Below are 13081 nucleotides of genomic sequence, written 5' to 3' on the forward strand. Positions count from 1 at the left end.
CTATCTTGGTTAAGTTAGTGGATAGGCGCATCTCTTGTATCAGATGCTTTACCTGCTTTATACCCGCTTTATTTAAGATGAGAGAATACTTTCTTTAATATTGTTGGTTAAGCCATTTAATGTGATAATAGTAAGAGGTTTGTTTACCATAAGGGTCCAGGGAAGGTTAGGGGGGGGACGAGATGAGGTGGGTGGTCTATCAATTTCTAGAAGGCATGAATAAGTCAGACCCCCCCAAGATATTGCGGCATGGCTTAGCAAATTTAGCAGCACAAATATGGAAATTTAGCAGCATTTTTGCGCCATTTTATTTTACTCAAAATCATTCATTGTCAGCCTGTAATGAATACAAACTGTTTTATCAGAATATTCCACTTTGCAATAGGCATGTTTAAAGTGTCTGCAGCTCTACGGAAGATCAGATCCACATCTAAACTCGTGGGAGGGAGCTGTATTTCTCCCTGGGATGTTCTAGTCTAGCCCATGTATGCACCCCTTCCGGGGCACCGCTGCCTCCCGGATTCAGGCATGACACCTCTGGTCCTTTTAGCCAGTCACTGGCCACTATAACTAGTGGCAGGTGTCACAGTTCTGATTCAATGGACCTTTAAATTCTTTGAAAGTTCTTGCTGATGAAGGTGTTGAGTCAATGGTTTACAACTTTCTGCCTCCCTGGGACTGGTTGGTACAGGTACAAGGCTGGTAAGGGTTGTGAGCATGTATTTGGTGCAGGCTCACCTACTTGATGCTATACGTATGTTGTTGGGAGCTTCACAGCTCAGATTATTTTTATTTCTTATTCTGTGCTGCTGGGCTTTTGGGATCTTAGAGACTTCTGAGCGGTCTTGGGCTGCTGAGGAGTCTTCCATGCAGACTCTACAGGTTTGCTGGCCTTGTGCATGCCTTGCTGGGATGTTGATGGCTGTTGTCTTGTTAGGCACAGTCTAGCTCCTCATGCAGGCAGGCGGGTACGTTCTCCTTCCCTCTACGGCAACAAACCTTTGCACAGGAATCTGGCCTTGGTGCTGGTCTAGAAGCCCTCCTCCACCAGGACTTACCCTTCAGAAGTTTACTGATATGAAACATGTTATCAAGGTTATCAAGCACAAAGCTGCTCTTGAACATTAAAGCAGCAACTTTCTACTGTGAGTTAAAGACTGGCTGCATGTAGCAGCATGCACTGGAGAGAACTGGGACAGTCTTTCCAGAACCAGAGTGAAACTGCGCCCATTATTAGTAGGAGAGCAACAACCCAGAATACTGGCAGCATGCTTGCACTAGTGGAGAACGTCTGCCGAAAGTCAAAGATATATATATAAAGTACTGGCCAAACCGGGAGAGTCGAGTGAACCTGAGGCTGCTCTTTTCAAAGTTCAAATACTTCCCTCAATCCTAGGGAAGTCCATCATTTCTTTGTGTCCGGGTTTTCCAGACTCCTGAATTAAGGATTCTCAGGATTGAACTGGTAAAGAAAAGTTTGTGTATTCGAGTAAGATAGAGCCCACTGCTAAGTAACCAACAACAACACAGGAAGAATGGAGGTGGTGTGCCTTGTACTCGAGCTTAGAAGAATCGACATTAACACAGCAGAGAGTTGGCAGATTCACACCAACCCACAAGGTAAATCAGTTTTCAGAGAGGGGATCCTAAGCAGGAGTATATGCAGAACAGGAGCCTGTGTGAGGGAGATGGGACTCTAGCACATGCAGAGTTTTCTAGCGGACTCCACTGTTCACAAAGCTGATGTAAAACACATGCCCACATCTTCCACACAGAAGGAAGGGAAAGGACCCCAGAACTCTTATATACCTTTAGCTGGGAAGAGCCAGTTGATATTCTTATTATGAGAGGAACGCATAAAAAGGCTTGTACCGCTGGACTAATTATTGATGCCAACACTACCACCATTCAATTGATCACTTGGTTAAGGGGGTGGTAGCAACCCTGGTTCAGGAGGTGGGTATTTTTTGGGTGCCCCATTGTCTGTAAAGTGCAGCTCTACTGACTAAGAGGAAAGAAAAAAGAGGGAGCACCTGCATCAAACTTGGATTATTACGGAGTTCACTGGATAAAATACATGATTAGCCCAGAAAAGTGAACAAATAGGGCGGCATTGTTTTTCCAAGCTGGGCACAGAAGTTTCATTCCAATATCTGTGTACCTGTATCTCAGATTAGGTTTGCACTAGGATGCCGCATTTCGCAGGCAGTTTTGTAAAAATCGAGCCTTTTTACAAAATTGTCGATTTTGTGTTTTTTAATTTTTTTATATTTGATTTTATTTGTATTGTTTTTGCTATTAGCTTTTAGAGGTTTTGATAAGTGGGGAATAGTCATGAGGATTTGGTAGCTTCTCGTTTTTTAGACCTAAATAATAGATAAAGTAGAATGATACTGCCCCACATCTCTTGTTACTTGACTTCCAATTCGCTGCTGTTAATTGTTTCGGTGACGAACTTGATGAAAATGGAGTGGGAAGGAGATCAGGTTTGAAGTCTGCAGGGAACACTTAGTAGGTAAGTAGTAGAGTTGTCCTGTGGCTCAGAGGTGCTTAATGGAGGGTAGTATCCTTGGAGACCATTGCAAGCAGAAGGTGGAATGCTCGGTTATCTATCACGTGGAGAAGTGTGGCTCACTGGTTAGAGGAGGCAGACCCTGAAGTAGAGGTCAGACCCGGGACCAGAGTTCAATTCCCGACGCGGCAGGGTCTGAGCCCAAGTGTCCACAGACTCGATAATTCTCGCTTCGGTGCCTACTCGAATCACGGGTTCACACTGTGCAACTCTGGGCAATAGCTTGCTTAATCTCCACTACGGCCCCACTGCGGTGGGATGCCTGGCTTTCACCTTGGGGATGCCCAGTAGGGGTTATCTCACAGGGAAAAAGCCAGGACGGGTTCCCAAAGCAAGCGCCTTGAGACCTTTTGGTAAAAAGGCGCTATATAAGAACCTTTGACATGACATGACATGTCACTTATGCTCACTCTGCAGTTGGAGGTTCCTATTGTTAATTAGTAAAACAGCAATCAAGCATATGATCAAAAGGGAGTAAGAAGTGCATTCAAAAGAAAAGATGTAAAGCAAGAACATGAAATGCATTATCATATAAAAAGAAAGCCGGAATAGCAGAGTAGTTCAGAGAGCCCAACAACAATCTATTCAGATGGTGTTCTTTTAAACTCAGTTGTGTTTAACTGGTCTCCGTGAAGTTAAGGGTGGTATTGTTCATGATAGTTTGTTTGTTACAGTGGTGATCAAGATTTGTCACGGGAATAAACAGCACTGTTTTGAGCACTTTTTATCTGAGTAGATCCCATATCTCTCTTGAAAGTTTTACCGTCTTTGGTAAGATCAGTGATCTTATTATCTGTGAGCAGAAGGCTGGCCACTACTAAGGGGACTTTTTGAGGATAAAGTTGGATTGGTAGTAGTCATTTTTGTTCCCCCATACCCCCTCTGTGAAGAGTAGTTGAGGAAAGATGCCATTTTCCACCATCTTCTAAAAACAGTTGAGCAATAAAGGGAGAGGCAACTCACCACCCACGGTTCTTCCAGTTATTGTGTCATCCAGCGGATGATCGTGGCGGTGTGCTGTGTTTCTTCAGGCTGTATGACCACTAGTGTTTTATGCAATGCTGTCTTTTCTCACAGGCTATACGCTTTGAGATACTGACTCATTGTTGTGGTTGTAGGTGCTCTGCTGCTCTAAGCAATATAAGGCCTAGGCTGCCAGGAGAAATATCTATGTTGGCAGTCGCTGTTGTTGAAGGTTCTCATGACAGAAGGTGGCGTGCCTTTACAGACTAGTGGATAGTTTGCCGAAGAGTAGGAAAGAGGCAGATCTGTGTATTGTAGACCGTTTCAGAAGAGCGTGCACCCCAGGGTGATCTCCTGATAATAGCTCTGTAAGGGGTGGGGGCTGTGTGCAGGTAGCAGCAGAGCTGGACTACCAGTATTGGATTTTATGCGTCTCTGTAGGAAAAATTGTCACCAGGTTGAGAGAGAAAGTAGTGGAGGATCTCCCTTCACTTACTTCCCACCTGCAGATGAGAGGATGCTTTGCACCCTAGTGTCATCACAATGGTCCACTCCGGTTTGTCTGCATGTGTCATGCTCCCCTCATCACCCATACTGAGTGGATCCAGAAATGTTTGAGCAGTACCTCTGTGTGCTGGTAGGTGGCTCCGCCATGTAGCTACACATTGGTGCAGTTCCGCACCGAAAATAACTTTTACACTTGTATAGTTGTCACTCCAACGAGCTGATGTCCATTGCTTTTTAGGGCGAGCCTAGCGGCAACGCGCACGTGCTGCTCTCTCTGCGAGACTGCTGTAGTAGAGTATGGGAAAGAAGCCAGCGCCCACTCTTTGCTCATATTTTTCATTGGCTTGTGTTATTGTCTTTCGTAAATGCTACCTTCGGATTCGTTAATAGGCTTGTTAGTCCCTCCTTAGTATGGCCTTGTCTTCATTTGTAACCTCCTATGGCCACTGGCCCCTTTACTTCGGTTGTTATATGGGACGGGACCTGTTATGTAGTCTGTAAGCACTATTTACTTTATAGAGTTCCTCTGCATACCGGACATGTGCTGCTTCAGCTGAACCCATTTGTGTGTTTTTGAAGTAACACTGCCGCCCCTTAACACTGGCACCTGCTTTCAATCACTTTAACCTGGTAATTATCTTGTGTCTGTTTCAACCCTGCCAAGTAAAATGGATTTAGAAATGATTAGCGAATTAAGTCATGTGAGTTCCAGGTAGCACATAATCGTGTGCTAGTGGGCTGAAGCTGACAACAGCACATCTGTGTTGCATTTCATCTGCACTAAAGCCACCTGACGGGTTGTTTTCAAAATCCTGTTTTATTAACATCACCACCACCACGGCCAATATCACTGCCAATACCACCATCACCTCCAGTACCAATCAATCAATCATAGCATTTGTAAAGCGCACTACATACCCGTGAGGGTCTCAAGGCGCTAGGGAGGGGGGGTGGAGCGCTGCTACTGTTCGAAGAGCCAGATCTTGAGGTGTTTCCTGAAGGTTAGGAGGTCTTTGTTCTGCCGTAGGCGGATGGGGAGGGTGTTCCACGTCTTGGCGGCGAGGTGGGAGAAAGATCTGCTGCCAGCGGTCGGTCTTCGGAGGTGGGGGGCGGTGGCGAGGGTGCGGTCCGTGGAGCTGGCGGGTCGGGGTGTAGAGGCTGAGTCGGCTGTTTGTGTATGCTTGTCCGGTGTCAACGAGTGCCTTGTGTGTATGGGTGAGGAGCTTGAAGGTTATTCTCTTGTTGATAGGGAGCCAGTGCAAGTCTCTCAGGTGGGGTTTGATGTGGCTGCGGCAGGGGATGTCGAGGATTAGGCGTGCTGAGGCGTTCTGGATGCGTTGGAGCTGTTTCAGGAGTTTGACCGGGGCTCCTGCGTAGAATGCGTTGCCGTAGTCCAGTCTGCTGCTGACGAGGGCCTGGGTGACCGTCCTTCTAGTTTCGGTGGGGATCCACTTGAAGATCCTGCAAAGCACGCGGAGGGTGTTGAAGCAGGAGGAGGAGATGGCGTTGACCTGTTTCTTCATGGAGAGGGTAGAGTCGAGGATGACCCCTAGGTTGCGTGTGTGGACGGTGGGTGTAGGAGGTGCTCCTAGTGCAGTCGGCCACCAGGAGTCATCCCAGGCCGAGGGGGTGGGACCGAGGATGAGGACCTCCAGTCTTGTCCGAGTTCAACTTCTGTCGGCTGTTTCTCATCCAGTCGGCGAAGGCCTGCATTCCTTTGTGGAGGTTAGTTTTGGCAGTGTGGGGGTCATTGGTAAGGGAGAGGATCAGCTGGGTGTCGTCTGCGTAGGAGATGATGTCTAGGTCGTGCCAACGGGCGACATGGGCGAGCGGAGCCATGTAAACGTTGAACAACGTGGGGCTGAAGGATGAGCCTTGAGGTACGCCTCAGATGATTATGGTGGCTTCAGAGTGCAAGGGGGGGAGGCTGACGCTCTGAGTTCTGCCGGAGTGGAAGGAGGTTGTCCAGTCCAGGGCCTTATCTTGGATTCCGGCGTCGTAGAGGCGTGCTCTTATTGTGCGGTGGCAGACCGTGTTGAAGGCGGCTGATAGTCCAGGAGGATGAGGACCGCGGTGTTTCCGTTGTCCATGAATAACATAAATACCAATTCCAATACCACCGCCAATACCAACACCAACACAACCACCAATACCACCACTACCAATACCACCACCACCACCACTACCAATACCACCACCAATACCACCAATTCCAATTCCACCACCAATACCAACACCACCACCACCAATCCCACCATCTCTGCGCCTCTCGCTCACTAGTAATAGCAGGAGCACTGTCCAAGGCCAGAGCTGCAGCCGAGACCATCCCCCCCCTCCCTCCATGCCTGCCATAAATCACATCTGCCCTTCACCAGGAGGTGAAGCCGGGACCCTACTACAGCTGGAGTGTTTTTATTAGGCCAAAGATAGCAATAACATTACGCAATGCCACACTGCACACTCAAATCACGAAGAGGGCAGGAAATACCCCCTGCCCCCTTCTGCTCTTCCTCCTGAACCCCGACAGTGTAATCACAGGACGAAAGTTGTTAGAGCGCTTTGTTAGTGTCTATAGCTCGGATTATATGTAACTCTCACTTCACACTTTGTGTCTGTGTAATTTACAACACTTACACATCTTCACCACTGCACTATTTATCACTACTATAAAGTTGTCGCAGGCCGGCCTCTTCCTCTGATATTTACAATCTAACAAGTGGTCGAGAAGGCCCTCTATGTTGATGCAATAGGTCTCGCATTTGCAAGAGTTTAAGCTATTAGTATTGTAAGGGACAATGCCTTTTAGTTATGTTTTTAAACCCAAAACATAAATAAAAGGCATTGTCATTTACAATGCCAATAACTCAAACCCGCATGAATGCAAGACCTATTGCATTGCAAATGCTTGTTTTTCTGTGCCACCAGACACGGATCAGGAGTGATCTCTTGTCTCTTTGAGGCAGTTTTTGAAACAAATTTCAGTGGGCCTATATAAGCACAGTCCTAAAAGAGGCTGGATATTCATGCCTAGAGCTGTTTGTTTTTGCCACTTTTTGGGGACAGGTGTAACACTCCTCATCGCTGATTTTCTGGAACTAGTCATTAGGATATTAACATTGTTGGTGTCCCCAGCTCCAGAGGCAATGGCAACATTTTAGGGTCTAGCTTAGTTGTGTTTGGGGGACTCAGTGGATACGTATGTCGGCAAACCAATTGGTTTGATTGTGAAGCCCTCACCCACCAACCTAGTTGGTGGCATGCTTCATCATCGGGCCCACCACAGTGACACCGAATGTGTCCCGGGTGTACTTCGACTCCAGATTACTGAGGAGCTGGTATACTTGCTGAGTGTGCTGTGTTGTGGGTGTGAAAGTGATTTAAAAGCTATGCAGTGGGTCCCAGTTCCCGAGGGTATATGGATAACTTTAATGTCTGGGCCCCTGCTAGCAGATAAAAAGGCAAACGGACTCAGTGGAGTGAGTTATGGGCTCCCACGTCCTGTGTGGTCTACATGTTTCAGCCAGGCCTTTTATTTACATCTGGCTTTCCTCAGGACCAATGAGTATGTGTGGGTGAAAAATAAACTATATTAAGTGGTTAGTGTTGTTTTATAAAAGTGTCGCACTCGCTAAGGTGCTATACGTGTTAGAGGGGGATTCCCTCTGCTTTACTGTACACATAACATAAAGACACAAACAGACATACAGGGTAGAGTCAATAACAATGGTATTCTTTTTACACAACATGATGCTGGCTTCTAAGGTGCGTGAACGACCTAAACCGGCAGGTATAACGTGACCATGTGGGTTACATGGCAGGTGTGGTTTATAGCGTTAAAACGGGGTGGGGGTGGTGGGCTAAACAGCGAGGTGAACGTAGGGTGAGGTACAGGTAAGTGTTATACATTTTCCTCACACTTGCTGTTTGCTGTTAAAGCTTCCTGGGTCACCTGGCAGGGGGAGAAGACCCTAGGCATTGTAAAAAGGCATTGGTTAGAGCCAGGTGCTGTGAATCTAACTGGCTATTTAAACCCGACCGAGGACCGCATACTCTTACTCGGGACACCAGAGCAGGACGATAGGTCCCAGGAGCACGCAGATCGGCAATTCCGTGCGTAACTATGCTGGTTTACTGCTACGATCTGGGTAAGCAGCAGAATCTTTTTCCCTACAGCCTCACGCCCCCTCATCCTCACAACCCTCACACACCCTCGTTCACCCTCACTCACCCTCACTCACCCTCACCAGCATAGCATAACAAAATATAGCATAGCATAACAAAACACAGCATAGCACAAGAAAAAAAGCATAGTATAGCAAAACATAGCATAGCATAACAAAACAAAGCATAGGATAACAAAACATAGCATTGCAAAACAAAACAAAGTATAGCATAGTATAACAAAGCATAGCATAAAAAAACACAACAAAACATAGCAGAACAAAACATAGCATAACAAAACAAAGCATAGCATAACAAAACAAAGCATAGTATAACAAAACATAGCATAGCATTACAAAACACAACAAAACATAGCATACATAAGCTAGCATAGCAAAACAAAGCTTAGCATAGCATAACAAACATAGCATAACAAACATAGCATAACAAATATAGCATAACAAATATAGCATAACAAATATAGCATAACAAATATAGCATAACAAATATAGCATAACAAACATAGCATAACAAACATAGCATAACAAAACATTGCATAGCATAACAAAAGGTAGCATAGCAAAACACAACAAAACATAGCAGAGCATAACAAAACAAAGCATAGGATAGCAAAACTAAACATAGCATACCATAACAAATCAAAGCATAGGATAACAAAACATGGCATCGCATAACAAAACACAACAAAACATAGCATAGCAAAACAAAACTTATAATAGCATAGTAAAACATAGCATACCAAACACAACAAAACATAGCATAGCATAACAAAACATAGCATAGCAAAACAAAGCATAGCATAATAAAACTCAACAAAACAGCATACCATACCAAAACAAAGCATAGCATAGCATAACAAATCAAAGCATAGGATAGCAAAACGTAGCATAACAAAACATAGGATATCCAATCAAAAGCTAGCACACCACCACAGCATCACAACATCACTATGCGCTGCCACAACATCACTATGCGCTGCCACAACATTACTCATTCACCATCACAACATCACTCAGCTCCACCACAGCATCAATCTGTGCAACCATTCAACAACTGGTTCAAATATGTTTTCTCCATGTTTCAAGCTTTATTACAAATGTAACAAAAAGATGTTAATATTACACTTCTGTTCTTGGATTTTCGTCACAATAAAATACACTGAACATAATCTTCACAAGTTATTTACGAAACTTTAAGCTATTGCCATTATAAATTACAATAACTTTTATTTAAGTATTAATTATTGAAAAAAATTAAAAGCCATTGTTATTTGTAATATCAATACATGTAAGTCACGTAAATACAACACATATTGCATTACAATTGCTATAGGTGTCACATTTGCGAAAGTTATAACTATTGGCTCTGTAAATGTCAAAGCTATTAATTTCGCTATTTTCAAAAATAAAACATAATTAAAAAATGTGTCATTTACAATACTAATATCTCAAACTTTCCTAATGCGAGACCTATTGCATTGCAAATGCTTGTTGTTTTTGCACACCATGAAAGCGAAACATACATACAAATAAAACAATGTTACAAACCATACTGTCGCATAATATTTGTTGCAATGATTTTACTCACCACTGTAAAATATTGTATCACATCTAAAACGTCTGTACTCTTCCCAATAGTGCGAGATCCCGAAAGGCTTAGATATCAAAATAATTAATCTCCTATGAGGATGAGCATTCACTTTGCAGAAAAAATGAAATTATCATCTGTCTCTAAGCACCCTGCGCAAAATAGACAATTCGAGGTTACAAGATTTCCTTTGTCCCATTTACTTCTGAAAGAAGTCAAGGGAAGGGTACCGAAATTGAGTTTCATATAAAGGCTTGTAAAGGATGACTCCTATCCAGATACTTGTCAAAGTTAAAATGACAATTAAACAATAAAACATGTTCAGCAGTAGTATTCTCCTTTTTTTGCTCGTTACAGATCTGGAGCATCATAAGATTTCAAAAAAGCCTGCTCAAGGTTTGTGAGGATATCTTTTTTAAGTGTAGTGGGAGAATACCACACTTCCCCCATCATGATGGATTTGCTCAGGCATTTGACCTTACTCAACCACGACACGCGTACTCCTTGTCAATGCCAATTAGTTCTTCCAGGCCTTCAGGGCCAGAAGGGATTTGCATATTGCAATCACCCGCAATGATTTTAAAGTCACTGTGATGTAACTGCTCAGTTAGGGCCGAAAGATTGGCTATGGTACTTGACTGAGCATTTGGGGGAACAGAACATAAGTAGATGTTTATAATGTCGAATTGCCTGGCCCTTAGCATAGTACTTGTTTTAATGCTTATCCCCAGCAAGTCTCTGCTCTTGGTGGGTAATATCTTGTCTGAAGGGACAAGGTCATCCTCCGCCAAATACACAAACCTCCGGACGCCCGTCCTGCGGAAGAAGGTACTGTATTACAAGTAAACTAGATATATATCCAGATCTAAAGACTGGTTCTGTGGCCCATGTCTACTGCAGTATATGGGGATGGTCTATAAATGATCCCCATTCTTGATCCCCACACTTAGATCTGACCCCAGCAACATTCCCTGACAGTGTTTCCAAATTAATGTTCGTTCTTGTGCTGAAGCATTAGCCTTTGCCTTATTTGCTGCTCTGGAATGTTAGGGTCCTCAGTTGTAGCTCTTGTGCCATTACTATAACAGTAAGAGAGGGGGGGACAGGGAGCGTTGGGACCATTGCTCCCAAGAATTAATATGTACTCACTGGTTGGTGACTATTCCTAGATAGAAGTTGTAGCCTATTTTGTTACATAAGAAAGAGGTTAGAAAGTGGTCTCTATGTGCTTACACGTTACCATAACCGTACAAGCTATTTGGTGTCTCCACCAATGTAATATCTGGTGGAGGGGGTAATTTCGGGCTTGAGATGTTGGGTCCCCTCTCTGGCTTACCATAAGTCAATCGATGTCAGAGAGGTTAACTGCATGGAGCTCTGCAGGAGCAATGGTGTGCAAGTTGGGTGATGGAATTGGAAGGCAATTAATTTTTTTAAGTGGTGTGTAATATTGCTGGTGTATATGAATTATGTTACCATTTCACCTCTCCTCACCAGATTACAAGGTGCCACTGTTCTGCTTCCCTTTATTTTGGATTTGCCGAGGACTGTTTAAGAAATTCTATTGAAGATGAGCAGTTTGACTAAGCTGTCGGTTTAATATATCTGAGCAGGAGAGGATAAACTAAAGAGTTTGCTAGGCCATAATGCCTAAATTTTACAACAGTGGATTTGACTCTTAAGAATATATCCTGTAAATTCTAGCAAGGTCCTTTGAACGATGACTTTGAAGTGCTAATTGAAAATTCAGACAGTTGACTAGTCTGTTCTGTAACATCTCTATTCGGTTTATTGTGTTAAATATTAAATATGTTAAAGTTAATTGCTGCATCATATGAAATGCTCATTGACATTTGTTGGTCCGTTGCTACTTTACTTTCAATGCTGTATTTTGATTTTCCTAGGAGGAAGAGGTTTCTCCTCAGTTATTTACTTTTCATGAAGCTGTTTCACAAATGGTCGAAATGGAAGAACAAGTTGTAGAAGACCATAGGGCAGTCTTCCAGGTAATGTATTAACTTCTTTTAACAAGAATTACATTTCTTCGTTATTTAAAATAATACATAATTTCTGGTTGAGAAAGTATGTCTTCATTATGTTTGTGTATGAAACTTGTTTTGGTTTTAACAGATATCCTTAGCTTTCAAGAGCTTCAAAACTGCCAGTTCTGATGGGTGCTTCTACCTGTAGATTCTTCACCTGTAGAACACTCCCAGGTCTCAGACTGGATCTGAAAACTCCAAAGCAGCGAGGTAGCCATTAGAGGTTGCTGGTCTCAACCGTTGCCAGAAGAGACGTCATGTGACTCCACTGAGGTCATTTAGCACCTGACCCGGCTTACCAACATTTTTTCTCGACTTCTAAGAGAATCTGGGGCTTTACTTTTTAGGACAAATTTACCTCACCAAACCTTTCCCTAATCTAAAAGTAGTACCAAAAATGTCTCTTCCAAAAAAGTCTGGGTTCAAACCCTGTATGGATTATGAGGGAAAGATGTCCATCACGGTCCCTCATGCCATCTGTTTGTGGTGTTTGGGGTACGACGGTTGGCATCATCCTGCCTCAGTGTGAATCCCAAGGCCATTAAGTAGCAGGAGGCTAAACTGTTTATGGCCCCAGCAAAGAGATGACCAGCAGTGCCCTAAAGCTCCCATTGCACCAGTTCTCCATCATCGTCCGACAGGAAGAAGCAAAAGCACAGGCAAAATGAGAAACGGCGGGCTAGAAGTTATGCACCATGTCGTCCTCCATCTCCAATAGACCCCTCGTTGCCGGAGCTTGTCCTTATTCCCACAGAGGATCCTCTGTACAGCTCTACTTCACCAATGTGACCAGCTCCGTATAGACCTCCAGTGCTGGCTCTTCCAGAGTATCTTGCACTAGGAGCGAACCCGGCAACGTTTTTCAACGCAGTGACACGACAATCACAAAAGCTTTGAAGCCATCCAGTACACCAGTGGAGCTGCACTGTTTTCTGCCCTTCGTTCCATTTGGAGCTGTTCTTTCGGAGTCTGCACCATACTACTTCGACCTTGCAATTCACTACATGGAGCAACAATCGCACTGTGTGGAAGAAAACGTCCTCTGCATGTTAATGGGTGTGTACCACTGCCCTGAGTGCCCACCTGTAATGTTTTCTGGATCCCTAATGTTTAGATTTGTTGTCATCGGTAAACATGAATCATCCGTGTGTGTCATGACATAAGCTGGTCTTATGGATTGGGGTCTTGTTGGACCAGGAGTGGCGCCCAAAGCTCCACCCTCATAGTA

The 13081-nt window shown here is 44.1% G+C and overlaps 1 protein-coding gene across 5 annotated transcripts in view; it reads left to right on the top strand.

Moving 5' to 3' along the window:
* Nucleotides 1-13081, top strand: part of KIF2A (kinesin family member 2A) — a 525241-nt gene that overhangs the window by 422384 nt on the left and 89776 nt on the right. For all 5 annotated transcript variants that reach the window (XM_086960677.1, XM_086960679.1, XM_086960678.1 and 2 more), the window contains one exon: nucleotides 11716-11817. In XM_086960677.1, the coding sequence (XP_086816803.1) occupies nucleotides 11716-11817 (102 nt within the window). The remainder of the gene's footprint in view (nucleotides 1-11715; nucleotides 11818-13081) is intronic.

This window comes from Lissotriton vulgaris, chromosome 3_1 (assembly GCF_964263255.1).
Source record: "Lissotriton vulgaris chromosome 3_1, aLisVul1.2, whole genome shotgun sequence".
NCBI lineage: Eukaryota > Metazoa > Chordata > Amphibia > Caudata > Salamandridae > Lissotriton > Lissotriton vulgaris.